This window comes from Sinohyriopsis cumingii, chromosome 8 (assembly GCF_028554795.1).
Source record: "Sinohyriopsis cumingii isolate HCF-2022 chromosome 8, ASM2855479v2, whole genome shotgun sequence".
Taxonomy (NCBI): domain Eukaryota; kingdom Metazoa; phylum Mollusca; class Bivalvia; order Unionida; family Unionidae; genus Sinohyriopsis; species Sinohyriopsis cumingii.
Genome location: NC_142968.1, coordinates 39,233,426 through 39,251,613, shown reverse-complemented (window position 1 = coordinate 39,251,613; position 18,188 = coordinate 39,233,426). Strand labels below are relative to the sequence as shown.

The following is an 18,188-nucleotide window of genomic DNA, read 5'->3' as shown; positions in this document are numbered from 1 at the left end:
TCAGCTTCAAGAATAAATTTACTTTTTCTATGTTCCATGTACTTCTGAAGACTTTCTGTGCCTTTTTATCACATGCCCCCTAACATTTTTGCATGAAACAGCATAATCACGAGTCATACCAAGTTGAAATTGTATGTTACTCTTAAAACCAATAGTGCATATTCATTACAGTGTTCTTGTACATATATACATTTATCTGAAATCACAATTTAGTAAATAACAATTGCTATTTTACAATTTAGTTATCATAAGATATATTTGGTCAGTTTTCATAGCTATAAAATAAAATAAATGACAAAAGGTTTTCCACTAAGTTTTCAATACAGTAAGTCAGGATTTCTAAAGTGTCAGCTTAGGATGGTGCAACATTAAATTTTGGATGTCCTAAATTTGCAATATTTTCACAATAATTCTGACCATTATTTTGAGCAATATTACATAGTTCATGAAGTAAAGTTGTTGTTGTTCTAGGGTTTAACGCCATTTTTCAGCACAAGATAGGCTATACATGGCGGCCTGTATAACTGGTGGAGGAAGAACCCAGGAAAACCCAGGGAAAAACCACCGACCCACGAGAAGCTACTGGCAGGCTTTCCCACGTACCCACGCTAGCCGAGCCTTGGACTCGAACACACGCAGCCAGAGGTGAGATGGCAGTGATCCGGAACGGTGAGCGCTTTAGACCACTCGACCACTCGGGGCCCCCATGAAGTAAAGACAATTGTGGTAACAGAGATAGAGAAGAAACTGGCACCGAGTTTGTTTTCAAGAAACATTTATGATTATGTATTTGTTAAATGGAGAAATACTACAGATCGATTCTCTATTCCTTGGCTTATGATGACAATATTCATATTGATATTCACAAAAAATGGAATGACAATTTTAAATGAATTTGTTTTCATTCTTCAAAATTCTGAAAAATAGTAGAACTTTTACCTCTTTTCCATCCCTACTAAACATGAACATTTTAATTTTAATACCAGTGTCTCTAGATAAGAATCGTACGTAGAACAGACGACCTGGCATTGATAATATCTCAGTGATCACAATCACATACATATTATCAATACGTCTAGTATCACGGAGTCGGTGAGTGATACTCGCGTCGAGCCTCTAACTTCGAAAATATATTACACAACAAAAGTTGTACAAATATTTTGTAATAAGTTTGGTATAATGAATGACAATACGTCTGTATAATCCGATTCCTTGCTATAAACGTCTGCCTTTTCATACAATCAAGTTTTCGTGTGTTTTTGAAACCAAATTATGTTGTAGTGTTGTCATTGCTTACATTTTGTACGTACCCATGTGCCGGGAAGAGTTACCGTTCTTGCTGGCATGGGTGACCTTAGAAAAATACGCAATTCGTGGGTTTTCCGCAAATATTCGCACACATTTTACCTTTATTCTCGTAAAAAGAACTCCAAAGTATTTAAAAAGTAGGCGTAGGTGAGCGTATATGTTCGTTTTTTTTTTAGTTTTTCAGCGTTTGGAAAAATTCGTTTTTCGTTTTTTTTTCCGCTGAATAAGGTGCAGAAAAGGCCCAGTGTCATATACGCTAAATATAGACATTTGACTTTTCAACCATGAATACATTCGTATGTAATAATGTCGGCTTTTTACATATTAAAGCGGAGAAAGTACCGGGTGTAATGAGGTTTACATTTTGAGAAAAAGTTAATCTTGATCGCCAGTGCCCTCTAGCGGCGTCACCTGTTGCTACTACTAGTACCATTTTTATACGTCTTTGATATGACTCAGGCTGGGGTACGAACCCCCGAACTTCCGCATCAAGGCGGACGCTTTAACCACTTAGGCCACCGGGCGGTCATACGGTAAAAATAATTTCAATCCAATTATTCTAATGTTTGATAAAGGGTTGGTGATCATTCACTTAAGAACTGATAACCTGAAAACTTGTTTAATCATCAGTGATTAATAGAATACAACGGTAATAGATGATGAAAGATCATAAATGTTAGACTACTGGAAGAAAGGAAAGCCCCCTCCTCAGACATCTGAATTTGCATCGAACTGCAATGCCAAAGAGAATTAAGGCAAAGAAAGAAACATAAGAAACAGACTGAAACCATTACCATTGAGAACCATGCATCAAAGCTTTTGATTTCAATCCATATTCTCATATTTGATTTTCACGTTTTGAGAAAACAATAAGAAATGGAGTTAAAAGTTTATTTCTTCTGCCAAGAAAACTCTACAAGGAGTCACTTTCACACAAACAAACAAATCATATAGCAAACAAAACAAGGCATACAAACAAAAACATAAAATGGAATAAGTCTCAGTGTGAAAATATACGATTAACAAGAGGCCCTTGTGGGCATGAGATCACTCACCTTGCTGGAATCTACCGAACAACTGATAGTACGGGTAACTGACAAAAAATCCGGGTCAGTAAAATGTATTCTTGTTAAATGTCTTCCAATGATGTTGACCTCATATTTTATGAAAGCTCGATTCATAATGGATGGCAAATCAGAATCATATATTCAATATTGACAGGATTTTATGCCAGGATGCTCAGTGTCAAAGTTGGTCATATCCAGCTTCCCTTTTCTTGTGATAAAGATTATTAAGTGTTTCTTCAGATCCAGTAAGGCGGTCATATTATATCCTAGATCAGCATAATTTGCATCAATCTGAAAGGCCTCTAAACTTGGAAGCTCGGTCAAATTCTGTTCAGCAATGTTGCACAGCCATATTTGATCTCAAATTGACATCATTTGTATAAATTAAAAGTCCTTTGCAGAGCTTCCTGTCAAATATGGTCAAATTCTGTTTAGTGTTTCTTGGGAAGAAGTCGCTTTTCTTTTTTTCTAACAAAGTTTTGTTTTTTTATTTATTAGGAAGGTGGCCATATTTGAGAGTGAATCCATATAGTTTGTATACAACTGAAAGCCCTTCTTGTCGGGATGCTTTGTGTTATATGTGGTCACATTCTGCTATGTCTATTCAGGGTTGAAATTGATTAAAAGTCTTTCCATTGGTTTGTAATGGCGACCATATTTGACTGAATTTCCGTTATCATTTATAATAAGCTGAAAGTCCTTTATACAACTGTGTTTCGTCTCAAGTTTAGCAAACTTCTACTGAGTGGCATTTAAGGAGTCATGTTGAAGAATTGTTTTAGTTTTAGAAATGGCGACAATTAATGTGTAGGATCGGCATGATTTATACAGACTTGAAAGCTTCTAAACAAGAATGTGACCATTGGTCAAATTGTCTTTATTTTTTTTTTTTTAATAATAAATATAATATTTTCAAAGTTTCTCAAGCGTTAATAGTGTATGTCGTATCTGACAGCAGATCAGTATCAGGTTCAGGTTTGACTGATATTGGACCTTTTTCAGACGTTGTAATTGGCAAATGTTGACGGACAAGGGGCGTTGTCATTGGTTCAAATGCCATGACAACCTGATGAGCTAAAAATAACCTCCTAAGCTCGTGTGCTGTTCTTGCAGTGCAAATTTAAAATGTTTTTTTTTTATACATAAAAAATCATATGATTACTGTATACACTAAACTATAACTAAGTCCCAACTGCAATCAACATTGACACTGATCTGCCTTCCCATAATGTGCCTGCAGATCCAGAAATATGCAGTTGGCACACTTGTACATGTGTATGTACGGTAATCGAACCACTAATTACTTGCATTACATAAAAGAAAAATGAAAATGAATAAAAGAAATATGCTCTGTATTAAGAATATGTAACTCCGAATATACCAGTAATATAATAATTTGTCCATTTTTTTTTTTCGCTTTCTGACAAAGTTATGAATAAAATAATTGTAACATTTTAAAAAAAATGAACCAGTTGCAAGCTTTCAGTTGCATCATAACAAAACTTGACTAAAAATAAATTGTGGAACATAGGAGCTATATATCATTCAAAGATAGCATAGGCCTGCCATTGCGAGCTCTGAACACGAGTGAATAAAGATAATGCTTGGTAAACTTGTAAACAACAAATACGGAAAAATTATTTTAAAAATGCAACTATTTTCCTGCAAACAAACATCCTCGATAACATATGCATAACTGCATATATGTCACTCGCAGCTGTAGGAAATACAACAAGGTTTGAAAAACAAAATATGGTGACACATATTTTCATATATGTTTTTGAAAAAATATGATTTATGGAACAATGACAGAAATGACTAGTGAACAGCATCATTGTATTATTAAAACAATCATAAAGATATTGATATGAAGTCAAATAGACAACATGCATATGCGTAATGGTTTAAGTTGAATATTCATACTTTGTCAAAATAAAATCATTTTTAAAGAAAATATTTAATTATTGTAATATGGATTTCTCATTGAATGACATCACATAACAAAAATGTTTATATACAATCTAGCTTAAGAAAATGACAGTTGACCAACGTTTGTATACAATCTAGCTCAAGAAAATGACAGTTGACCAACGTTTGTATACAATCTAGCTCAAGAAAATGACAGTTGATCAACGTTTGTATACAATCTAGCTCAAGAAAATGACAGTTGATCAACGTTTGTATACAATCTAGCTTAAGAAAATGACAGTTGACCCTCACAGAGATAAAAGGTTGAATCACAGAAATCAAACTGGAAAGTATTCTCTTTCCTAACTTTTAGTTATTGTAATCAAGAACCAAAAGACTTGTCTCATCATCAACAGATGTGTGTAATATAACAAAGGTTCATATCAACTGGCAAACTTTCCTAAGTAATATAACAACTGTTCATATCAACTGGCAAACTTTCCTAAGTAATATAACAAAGGTTCGTGTCAACTAGCAAACTTTCCTAAGTAAGGATCATTAAAATTCATGTTATTGGCCAGAATGACTATCTGACTGTGTGGGTAATAAGAAATATAGAAAAGCTTAATATCGAAATGAATGGCATGTGCAACTATCACTGAAGCTGCTTCAGTTCTGTGTCAATCCATATTTCAAGAAAAGCAGATTGAGAACTATAACTGAAACAACTACTAACATGCTAAAGATGAATGATAAATTCATTTTATCTTGGAGTGTACTAAAATTTGCAACAATAACATAGGTTAAATGTAAAACAAAATAAACATGAACCGTCTTAATGACTCATCTGACTTCAATATGAAAAAATACAAATTTAATTGCTATAAAAAGAAAAGACATTTTTAAAAATATTTTTTTAAAAAAAAGAGTATAAGATAATGCACATATGAAAGAAGTTTAATCTTCTTATTTCTATTAAAAGTAGATATTCTAATTGTCCATGTGGACTATTTTTTACCAAGTATCAATATATTACTACACCACCAATATATTTAACGGACTTCGCTTTCTTTAAGGAATTATACAGAATTTCTATATAAACATAGTAACAAATCTTTTGTGTCTTTTCACATATCTTTCAAAATACAATATCACAAAGATGACTAAACTGATGTTGGTTTGCCGTTTGAAGACGTTTTATCGTCTTGAGTTTTGCCCGCCATTTCCAAGTGGTCTGGACTCGTGGCCTTTTTCACATAGCAGCTCTTGATGCATGGCATGTGTAACGCGGAATGCAATCCTGTCCCGAGAAGAAACAATCCGCCCCCGAGAAAGAAAGAGACATCGTAGTTTCCCGTAGCCTGAAAAACAGCTCCTGCAATGTGGAAAAATGATTCGTCTTGAAGAAAACTTTTTCTTGTATCTATCAGGATGTATACCATCAGAGTAATTAATCGTACATCATGTTCAATATTCGTCGCAAATAACGGAAAATCCGAAATATCACAGTTACTGGAAAACACTGTAGGAACAATTATAAAAGATATTATGAAACAAAACTTTATAATGTTAGTGTTTTTAGTACAGCACTGTCTAAATTTAATATAGTCGTCTCTGCAAACTAAAAGATAAATTTATAAGGCCTATATAAGTTAAGCTTCTGTACGCAAGCAAGGATTTGTTTAACTGTACGTTGTGCAAATCCAATATAAAGCAAACTGAATCGTCTTTATCTGTATGCCAATACATGGTGATACGGCTAAACTTAAGGTGGCTTAAGATCTCTAAAACAGAATAATCCGAAAACAAAACAGGAGTATTATAGAATACAGAAAGAATAAAAATGCGATTAATACTAAAATCACATTGGGCAAATTTGAGAAATAAAATACTATGAAAAAAATAATAATGAAGCAATTGGCTTTATTGTACAAGTTAGTACAATAATTTAAAAAAAAACACTTCAACTTTTCATACAAAACGAGTATAGAACCTCACAAAAAGAAAGGAAAAAAAAAGTCACGGGCCGTTTTGTTTTCGTGCGTTTTGTTTTTGTGGCCGGAATTTTTTTTTTCTTTTCTGCAACAAGAAGAAAATAAAAAGTCTTAAGCGACATGAAAATAGGAAAAGAAAAAGTAATTCCCATTACAAGATTGGTATGCACTCTGTAAACAAAGAATAACTAGCTGCCTATCAACCACGAATCTGTCAACTTTATGATTATTAAAGCTAGAAGCGTTGATAATTTGTTATAAAATGTACATTTGAATAACGCTTCAGTTGTTTTATTTTTATTTATTTGTTTTTGTTAGTAATTAGCTACAATATTTACATCATCTGAGTACCATTAATAATATTAGTTTTTTAAAAGACATAAGGAAAAATGATGCACGCACTATTAAACTGCTGGTATAATAAGGTTGTACTGATCTAAGATGAAGTATTTAGTACGCAGGTATTGGTCCAAAGCGCCATTGTGGCCAGTATTTAAAAATACTGACAAGTTTACGACAACAAAGATAGGAAACGAAGTTTGGTTAATGGTAAACTGTGTAGGTTTATGTTTAAACTTATTCTGAACCGACCATACATAAAAAAAACCTCGCATTCGTTGTAACAAATTTGTACAGCAGCGTTTACAAATAACTGCGGTTTAAAAAATGACCCTCACAAACGTTGGCACAGATATTATTTGCTCTTGATATTTATGAGAAAGTGACACATAACTAGAACAATAACACACTAACGTAGAGATGATAATATAGTGTATTTGCAATAGGTCTGAAATGAACAGTAATCCCAAGACATTTAAGGAATTTTGACTACTAATGCTACACCTTGAGTCGATATAGTTATTACTACATCTAAATACTAGACTACTAACGCTACACCTACAGTCGATATAATTATTACTAGATCTAAATACCAGACTACTAACGCTACACCTACAGTCGATATAGTTATTACTAAATCTACATACCAGACTACTAACGCTACACCTACAGTCGATATAGTTATTACTATATCTAAATACCAGACTACTAACGCTACACCTACAGTCGATATAGTTATTACTAGATCTAAATACCAGACTACTAACGCTACACCTACAGTTGATATAGTTATTACTATATCTAAATACCAGACTACTAACGCTACACCTACAGTCGATATAATTATTACTATATCTAATTACTAGACTGTTAACGCTACAACAACAAAGTCGATATAGTTATTACTAAATCAATGACAGGATTACTAACGCTACACATACAGTCGATATAGTTATTACTAAACCAATGACAGGATTACTAACGCTACACATACAGTCGATATAGTTATTACTAAACCAATGACAGGATTACTAACGCTACACATACAGTCGATTAAATATTACTAGAACACGAAAAAAGAAAACAAATGACACTTATTACAAAGAATTGTGTTAAGCATATATAGTGCATTCAAACGATAAAGTTCGACCTCCGCGTATTTCCTAACTTTTATATAAGCCGTATTCATACATCAGATCCCAAGTTTTAATCGGATTTGTCGACAAAAACTCTTTGACACTAAATACATGTTCTCTGAAGTAATACAGGCCTATTTCCACTTTTAAATGAACTCTTGAACTCATAGCATAACTTTTCGCCTATTTCTACACGATTTTTCCAGCTCTTGTTTCTTTGTCACAAATCTTAAGGTTTATTGAAGATATGTGTTGGAAGCCCAAATTGTGTAGTTTTATCCTATGACAGGGAACGACTTAATTTTCAGTCTTTCTTCTCTCTCTCATTTCTCTCATTGTCTCAATTATAGCACTTCACGATATGTTTAGTAATTTACATAATTTAGAAATATATTAAAGAGGAAAACAAGACCCTTCTCTATCTCTGATCTGAGGTTTTGACCGAATACTGCACCAAATCCGTGATTTGTAAATGAAATGAAAGTGCAATCAATAAACTTTATACATAGCTGGCTGGTTGGTTCATTCTACAATGTCACACATATCAGCAAAACATGCCAAGGGAGGTAATGCAGTTGGCTTTTTGGGACTATTAATTTTAAATGTAAACCTTGGAAGTTCAGCTGTAGTAATTTTACTGTAGAAACGAATATACAATATACCGAATGTTCCATAAGAAACATAACAAATTTACATTTTGAAGATTTTCTCTACGTCTGACTTTCAAGGGGAACAAATCTAATGGTTAAATTTATTTAAAAATTTAAAAAATAAATCTCCTCAGCCACAAAAGTTCATACTCTATCCTTCCATATAATTGTTCTACACATTTACGATACCATATAATAATTAATATGTGTGTGGTTTACCGACCATGAACCCCCAAAAGGAAGTATACTGATCCACACATAATTTCACGTGTATGTGTGTGTATCCACAACACACCCCTGGCAACATCTGTTTATACCATAGATAAATGCACTATACACGACTGTATCAATTGCCAAGGATGTGCCTTATATGAGATATCAATATGAACCACAAATATATATATATATATATATATATATATATATATATATATATATATATATATATATATATATATATATATATATATATTAAATTATTATTATTATTATTATTTTCTTTGTCATCAAATGAGGTAAGAAATTAATAAAGATTGTTAAAAGCATATGCACGAAGACAAATGTTGTGCGACAAGCAGTCGTTATAGTTTCTTAACTCAATACATGTCGCATCAATGTATTTCACTGAAATATACTGTCCATAATATTGCAAGCAATATATACTAGCATTAGCAACATTAGTACAACAAAAAATATATAACAAAAACAAAGGACACTGACTGAGGCCAACGGTCCACTAAACCACCACCATCACTGCCATCGCCGCTACTACTACATTAACCGAAATATAAAATCCAGTTAAACAGAATTTCAGGAATATAAAATTTCACGTGAAGTTTTGTATCTCAAAAACTGTAACAAGATGAGGTTTGCTACAATTACCTTTACTTTTATTATTAATGTACTATGATACATTTACTCAATAGGTAAAATGCATATATTAAAAACGTCTTAGTTATTGTAGCATGCTTACTTAAGGTGAATGAACGACACACTTATCAACATTTGAATCGTATCCACTAATTCTTGCTGAAAAATACTGTGTATAGAAAATGTTCATTCGAAGACAGGCACTCTCTGAACACTGAACAGGTATCACCTATCTGCTTGCACGACAGCCTTAACATACTCTTAGGGGCCATCCATTTAGTACGTACGCAAAAATCTGTCGAAGCTTGACCCCTCCTGCCTCCCTGTACAAATGCGTACTTTTTTTACACACACCACACCTGCGTACGTATGCTTGACGCACCTCCACCCCGAATTCTATAGAACGGCCTTTTTTTTTTAATCCACGCAGAAACCATAAAGGATTAGTAATACTGACGTGTTTAATAAAACAGATAGTCCACCGACGTTGACTGTCTGGCTGCATCAAAGAAATAAGTTGTGTAACTTTAAACAGTTTGTCTAGTGTCCCCTAAAATTCAAACGCCGACTGAACCCAGTCGAACAAGTTACAAATTAAACAAATTATTATCGAGGTTTCACCATCATTTCGTTTCCTATGCGTACGTACATTATCAGTAGACACAAGCGTATGCATTTGGGTTAACCCTCCCCCTCCATGCGTACGTACTAAATGGACGGCCCCTGGGGCCATCAATTTAATAAGGACGCAAAAATATGGCAAAACTTGACCACTCCCCCTTCCCTGCACACATGCATACTCCCCCCCCCCCCCCGCGTGCGTACGATTTGACCCCCCTCCCATTCTATAGAACAGCCTACATTTAATCCACGCAAAAACGATCAAGGATTAATAATATTAACGTGTTAAATAAAATAGATAATCCACCGACGTTGAATGTCTGGCTGCATCAAAGAAATAAGCTGCGTAACTTTAAAAAGTTTGTCTAGTGTCCGCTAAAATTCAAAAGCCGACTGAACCCAGTCGAACAGGTTACGTATTACAGAAATTATTATCGATGTTTCACCCCCCACCCCCCGTTTCCTATGCGTACGGACATTATCAGTAGACCCCTCCCCATACGCAAGTGTACGCATTTGGGTTTACCCCACCCCCCATCCATGCGTACGTACTAAATAGACGGCCCCTATTACGTCTTATCGCCGATCCCTTTAGATCGCTGAAAAATTACAACGCGAGGCCCCTGAAACTCATTACTTTCAAAAATATGTATCACATGGTTTTTAGAGCCATGTGAAATAAGCCTCGGGCACCAAGGCATTTTTCACCATATAGCATATATAAATTTTTTGCTGTAATAACTTGGCTATTTTCTGGCACGTTTCGGAAAAATTAAAATAAAATTTAACTCATTGGCGTTTTTTTTCTTTCTCGGAATTATTTGTATATATACTTATATGAAAAATTTCAATTTTATTTTAAAATTATATGTAAAAGTAGGATTTTAGCTGAATCAAAGTTCAAACTGGTTCTTTTCTGAGTGCTTCTACCGACATCATGTGTGTGTACTGTGAACTAAGTTTGTATCAATAATGTCGCAGATAGGTGTTTTCAATGCATAGTGTTTTCATATTCCTTTTCATCACTAATTATTGCTCGCAAAACTATTTAAAACAAAAACTAATTGTAGCAAATGTTAAAATTTATATATCTGAACAACATGGAATAGTTTTATCATGGCTCGAATTAGATTTGTCCGAAATTATAACCATTCACGCACAACTGCTATTGGTATTTTTCTGTTTGCCATTGTTCCATGCTACGTGATCCATGTATGTGTTGACTAGGTTTAAGATTTTACACCGTAATTGCGCAAGTACTCCGACAGAAGAAACGGAAACACGAATAAGCTTTGTGCCCTTTGCTTTGCCGATCCTCAATGATTAAATCTGCACGCTGATAACAATGACTACAGGTGCATGAAATGCGTATATAATCTAAACCGGTTGAATTTTTTTTTTTTGGGGGGGGGGGGAGAAACCCCATCAAAACAGCGCACGATCAAAAAGCACATACATCTCTGCGGCAAAATGCTCTCTTTTTAATTAAAAGTATTACAAATTTAAGCAAACCAGTCTGAAGGTTACCTGCCAGTGGGGGTCCTACGATACCAGCAATACCTCGGGCCATAGACAAGAGACCGAAAGCATTGGTCAACTTTTCCAAACCCATGAGATCGCAAATAATGATGGACGTGAGCGAGATAAATGCAGCTGAAAACGAAAAGAAATGGCCAAATACTCAACCCTATCTGAAAAGTACAATGCACCAACTTTATATCTGCCTCGGCTATCCCTATCCCAGCATTGTCTTTGCCAATTTGTCACCTAAGAAGAAAATGGGGCCAAAAGAGGGAAAGCTTCCAAAACCACAATCCTGCTTGTTTACTTTCAGCCACCTTTAATATAACAGCAGCCGTCACTTCATGGAAAGGGGTAAATTGTGTTAGTATTATGTCCATGTAAACAAGTACCAAAATAAATCGTGGATCCATCTACTACTCACGGTGCAGAGGTCTCTCCAGGAAACGTTTGCATAGTGGGTTTCCTGAAACTATTTCTTTTCAATGGCAAGAAGACGTGCGTTTTTCGGTTAGCCTCGTACAAGTTCTATCTAATGTAAAATTATCTGCCACGTAATGTCAAAATAAGCTTCGATTTTATCGGTTTTTATTCAAATAATTAATGTTGTGTTGTATAATCAGATCACTTTTTCATGGCTGCAAAGTCACACAAACTTAGAACCGAAAAACTGATTATATCAGTCTAATGTAGATTATATACAGCATTTTTTTGGTGTCCTCTTTTTGCATATTGCATTATTATTTTTAACGCAGTTTGGGCAGTGAAGCTTTAAAGAATTTATCGATATGAAAATAAAATATTCGTTTTATTTTGTGTACAAAGCCAATGTGTTACGTGTGTTAGGTTGGATGTTTGTCGTGTTGATATTTTCTTTACTACTCTTCCAAAAATTAAAACACAGTTTTCAAATACTCGACTAGGTTAATAAACTAAATAATGCACTTTTTACTTCCCCCGAGGAATAAATAGAAATTTTTATTGTTTCCCCAACCACATTAAACACAGCCTTGACAGTACTGTTTTTTCTTAATAATCTATTTACATGTCCGTGCCAAAGGTGGGAATACTTAAGTTTACTCGAGACATCATGATTCTGACAGTTTACTAACAGGCGGTTTATCAAGTGCTAGTCTGATGTAGTTAAGTACACTGTGTGTTCTATATGATGCAATGTGCCTAAAACATTAAAGTTGTTGAGGATCGAAATAAAAAGTAAATCCTTTCATATGATGACTATACGGCACTAACATGATTGATACAGTGCTGAAGCATGACACCTTTAAAATGACGCCTTTTTTTAGAATTAATTTTCAAAAACAAGACATCTGTTAAAGTACGTGTTTAATAATTAACTAGTTTAACAAACAAGCAAAAATATGGTCGGTTCAGCAACAACTCCGCAAACAGGCTCGAAAGCATGGGGTTTTAAGCTCACAGCACATCAGCGTTTTTGACTGGATAGCAATCGTTTATGATAGGAAGACGACCAACTGGATCGTCGTATGCTTGAAAATGACCTCAGATTAAATAGTGGACATTTTAAACTGCCCTTCTCAATGTGGTTGTTGTTACCTAGTATCCTTTTTACTGACGCTTCAACAACGTGAAAACACTCATAGCACGAAAAGACTACGGAGACAATAATAGATTTTTTCTTTCAAAACTTACTAGAATAATATTTAAAACGCAGCAAACAGGTTTATAATTGATGGCTGAATCGTCGTCGAATGTTACTTTCAACGCATATCTTTCTTTGGGAGACTAGTATTTTCTCATATCTTCCTGTATATTCATCCAAAACATTTTTTCCCCACCAATTTTGGATATATCACCACGATTACCTAAAAGTCATACAGTGTAAGTCATTGGACCCGCATCAAAGAGATACATAGATACAGAGATATTCCGAATGGATAGCGATTCCGTATCCTAAAATGGCACTGGGGAGAGCTCTGCTGGTGAGTAGTGACGAAAAATGTATGCGGTTCTCTGCAGTTCTATCTTGATTAAGACGTGCAAAGCTTTCTTATTTTATGTCAACCCAACCCCTTTATGGTATTTTATCATGTAGTCCAATAAAGAAAAAAAAAAACAACTCTTAACATTAGAGAACTGCACAAAACGCAAGACACAAATGGCATACAAAGGGAAATCAAACGCTGAAAATCCATATATATATATATATATATATATATATATATATATATATAAAAGGTATTTGTCCGGAACGTTTCAATTTTTTTTCTTTCTATCTCTTAAATCTGTTCACAACTTACTGGATACGCCCATTCGTATTTTGAATGAAAAGAATGACATTTTTTATGACTCCATTAGTTATTTCTGCAAGATATTTTCAGCGTTTGAAAGTCATGCATCCATGAAAGCGTTATAAATAAAGACTGGATACATAGTGTACTATACTAATACACAGACTGTACACTATTGTACTATTTACTGCATCTTGGTAGCTTTTGCATCCCAACTATCATGGGTTCTTTTTGAATCGTAGTAGCTGTTTCTATTGGAAGTGATTTCGCCAGTGAGTACTTCTTTGGACGATCAGTGTCATGAGCCGAAAGTAATGACTTTTTGCTTACATTATTCAAATGGGTAAGTGTCCGACAAAGATATCTTAACCACGCGTCCAGTGGTTACTTAGGAAAAGTAGAAAACGTATATAATACAATGTATTAATAGAGATTCTGTAATGTGCCTGTGCAAGCACTTTGCCAACTGAATGACTCGAGTCAGTACTTCAGATACTTTCGTGGTCATGAAGTAAGCACGTTAAGTGGGACAACGATGATATTTACGATAATGCACAACCATGTGTATGTATTGATAAAACATTTGCATCTAATCAGAATTATTTTCAAATAAATTGATACATTTGTCCTATTCTCGAATGAATCTGCATAAATTAGATAGGTCAAGTCATGCATGAATTCTGATATGAATTCTCATTAATCTGACACATAAAGTGGAGATGCAACAGTTTCCCAAAATGCGACCACTGCCATCTATGGACTGCGTCTTCTCTTACCTGCTACTGGGGGACCTATGGCAGAAGTAATACCGCGGAATAACGTCAGGAGACCAAAAGAATTGGTTAATTTCTCAAGTCCAAAGAGGTCACAGAGAATTATTGAAGTAAGAGATATATATGCAGCTGAAATGAATAAACGTTTCAAAGGATGAAAATACTGGATATATATGGAGGTGAAAACATAAATAGGTCAAAACATTTTAATATTTAACTCGTTGGCGTAGCAAGAAATTCTACCCCAATCCCTCCAACCTAATTCTAGGCCCTCTCCCTCCCAATACAAAAAAGTGTTTCATGGGAATTTTTAATCTCCCACTGGGACTGCGCCCTCTACCCACCCCAACTGCGCTGGTTGCTAAGCCACCGATAATATTATTTAACAGACGATTTAAACATATAATATATCGTAACATTTGTACAAACAAGGTAAATATTTCAATACTGTAAAACAATACTAGAAAATCTAAAAAGGGATGATATACGGCAACACTATACCATTGAATATGAATGTTTCAGGGTACCGTATATACTCGCTTAGAAGATAAGTACAACTGGAAATTGCACAGAACCAGACCTGCCGCCGCATAATGTGTTGGCAGATCTGGGTCTGTGCAGTTTGTTATAAGTAATCGGTATTTAAAAAAACACAACAAATACTGTGATCTGCAGGCGCCTTATGTGACAACAGATCAGGATCTTTGTTTGCAATTTGACTCAACTAATAAGCGTGTATATAAGGTATATATTTCTGTATGTGCAGTCGTGACCATATATCTTGGTATATGCCCAAAAATTTCATTAAAAATGGTGGACAGTTTTGTCTGTTTATTTTAGAACAGATGGTTGTTTGGTCCATAAATGATCAAGTGTTTTCTTTAAATATCCATACAGCAAGCTGATTTGTAAACAACTTACTCATATGGTTTAGCAAAACTATATAATCTTAAACATAACAGTTACAATACTGATCATTACAATAGCCAAACCAGTTAAAACGTGTGAAATTACAAACTCTGTGGATTCTGTTTGATATCTTTGCTCCATGTCGAATGACTCCATAAGTCTTACAATGCTGAACATTACAGTCATCAATCCAGTTAAAGACAAGATGAGCTTGTTAACACGAAGATCTGACAGGCACTGCTAAAAGGCCGTGCTCTGTCGACATTTACTTCACCAAACTCCAGCTTTCATACTACTGAAACAAATCGTTACGAACGATAACTCTCTTTAAACCAAAATGCGTGGTTTTATCAGATTTCATAGGTTACAAGCAGTATGTGGAATGGACATTCCAAAAGTCAGCAGAAAATGAACTTATATTCGTGCCTGTCAATCTTTGTTATGTCCGAGAGATTAATCATAATTTCACATTGCTATTGTCCCGAAAAACGGCTTTCTGACTAAAATGAAACCGTATGGAATAGAGGATTGTAACCGTGTTTTTTTAAGAGAAAGATGTATTTGGCTTGAAAATGTTATAATTAACATGTTGATATTCAAGGGAAACCGCTAAGCAAATGTAAAATGAATCCACATGAATTTATAAAGAAGATGCGCATAATAGTGTTAGACAAAAGAAGCAAACAATTATAGAGTAAAAACTCAATGAAAATTTTGTTTATTATAGATATTAATTGTAGATAAATCCTTGGTCTGTAAAAAACAAAAGGGGTGTTATTATTAAGCATCATATTTCGGTTCACACACACACACACACACACACACACACACGTATATTTTATTTGCAGTGACGAAACTGAATGCAATAAATGTGAAACGAATGGGCTTTTAAAATAAAAAAAAAAACTTGGAATAAATGCTAAATATAAGAATAAGACATGAAATACATTTAAAGTTACCATAAAAAAACAGCAGGTACATACTTTCACAATTATGTACATTTTGATGCCATACTTTTATCGGAAAATGGAATTTATTGTAATCTAATGAACATGAACACGTAATCACAGCTCAATTTATGTAGGGTTTCTATCAATCGAAAAACACAGAACCGCATATGCTGTTATCCATCGCAAGTAATTAAATACAATAATCTTATATTTCCTAAGAACTCTGTACCCAATATTCAAATAGAACTTTATAGAACATGATAAAAACAGAGCGCTATCACTTACAAGCGACTCGTGGGCGAAAATAGTATTAAAACAATATCGATAAAGCTTACATGAGTGTGGTTTGACGGCAAAAAAATCCATTGAGAGCAATTTAATGTTTTGAGAATGTAAAGGTAAGAAAAACAGTAATAAAATAAAATTATTGAAAATCGTAGGTGAACATACCAGTACAAAGGCCAAACACACTGGCTACGATGCACATGCTCTCATAACTGACACAAAACGGAGTTAGGAGGATAGCAACACCGGCAATCGCCATGGCAACGTTGTTGATAGTTAGACTTGCACCTTTAAAGTAGTCAGCCATGGCACCGGCCAGCAGTCGGCCGATTATGTTTGTTATACCTGCAAAATAAAATTACTTTTAACTGTATCATTATAAAAGAGAATGAAAAGTTGAGACTTAGAATATGTTTGTAATGCCACAGTTTCGGACATAATACATGTTGACATTTAAGGTGCATTGTAACTGGTAAAGCTAAATAATTATTTCTCACATATCCACATATCCATTTAATTTCGCGCATTAGGCCTTATTCAGAATGTAATCAATCGCCTGGTTGACGTCTGCCTAATGGCCAATCACAAAAGCACTTGGTCACAAAAATGTCAGTAGGATTCTTTCTTTACAAATTTATTACTATTAATTGTAATCGCTATTAGAACAACTGTCCTGTGCATCTTCGTCCTACGTATGCCCCATCCACATCATTTATCCTGTGCTTAAAGGACATACAGCGTTCTGTCAAATCTGGCTCAATTCTGTTGGGATTTTTTTCTCTCCAAAAGTCGATAGACTTTACTAATCTTAAAAACAGCAGCCATATTGTAAGGCGAATCGTAATCATTTAAACACATTTTAAAGTTTTTCATGCCAAAATACTTTCTGTCAAACAAAAGTCAAATTCTATTAAGCGGATTATGCACACATATCATTTTAAAGTTTTGCTAATTTTAATGACAGCGGCCATATCTGATGGCTGATACAATATGTGACCCTTTTTTGACTGGATGCTTTCTGTCAAGTTTGGTCAAATTCTATTGAACAGAACTCGAGAAGTTTTTTCATTGTTCTTGCTTAAATCTTCAGTAATGGTTACACTATTTTGTGGCGGTTTTGCATTATTTGCACAAATATGGAAGCCTCTTACGCCAAATTTGGAAAAATGTATATATTCAGCAGTCCTGGAGAAATTTAAATATGTTAGTTTTCTTCTGTTTCTATAATCTGTATCAAACTGACAGCTTTAATGCCGGGATGCTTTTTGTAAACATCTGATCAAATTTTGTTAGCAATGTTTGTGAAATCGTTGAAAGTTGTAGGATTTTTCTTCATATTTAGTATTGGCGGCCATATTTGATGGTTAATCAGCATCGTTTGTAAAATTTTAAAATCCCTTTTAATCCAGGTCAAACTGTGTCAAGCATTTTTCCGCGTCTAGTAAGAATTCATTGTAACTGTGTTTGCTTTTAGTTACTGTCGCCATATATGATGATGAGGCGGCATCCTTTGTACAGTAATTTTTTGATCAAATTCTGCTGTGCGGTCTCTGATAGAGACTAGTTTATGGTATTAGTTGTTTGCTA

The 18,188-nt window shown here is 34.4% G+C and overlaps 1 protein-coding gene across 3 annotated transcripts in view; it reads right to left on the bottom strand.

Annotated features, from left to right (window-relative positions):
- Positions 1-2,185: 2,185 nt before the first annotated feature.
- The window catches only part of LOC149793318 (monocarboxylate transporter 14-like), a 72,714-nt gene continuing 56,711 nt past the window's right edge, over positions 2,186-18,188 (bottom strand). For 2 of the 3 annotated variants that reach the window (XM_089967287.1, XM_089967288.1), the window contains exons 5-7: positions 16,767-16,946; positions 11,421-11,546; positions 2,186-5,658 (exon numbers count right to left, since the gene is read on the bottom strand). In XM_089967287.1, the coding sequence (XP_089823413.1) occupies positions 5,447-5,658; positions 11,421-11,546; positions 16,767-16,946 (518 nt within the window). In that variant the 3' untranslated portion in view covers positions 2,186-5,446. Of the gene's footprint in view, positions 5,659-11,420; positions 11,547-14,460; positions 14,587-16,766; positions 16,947-18,188 lie in introns of all 3 variants that reach the window. The other variant, XM_089967289.1, reaches the window with a different exon arrangement.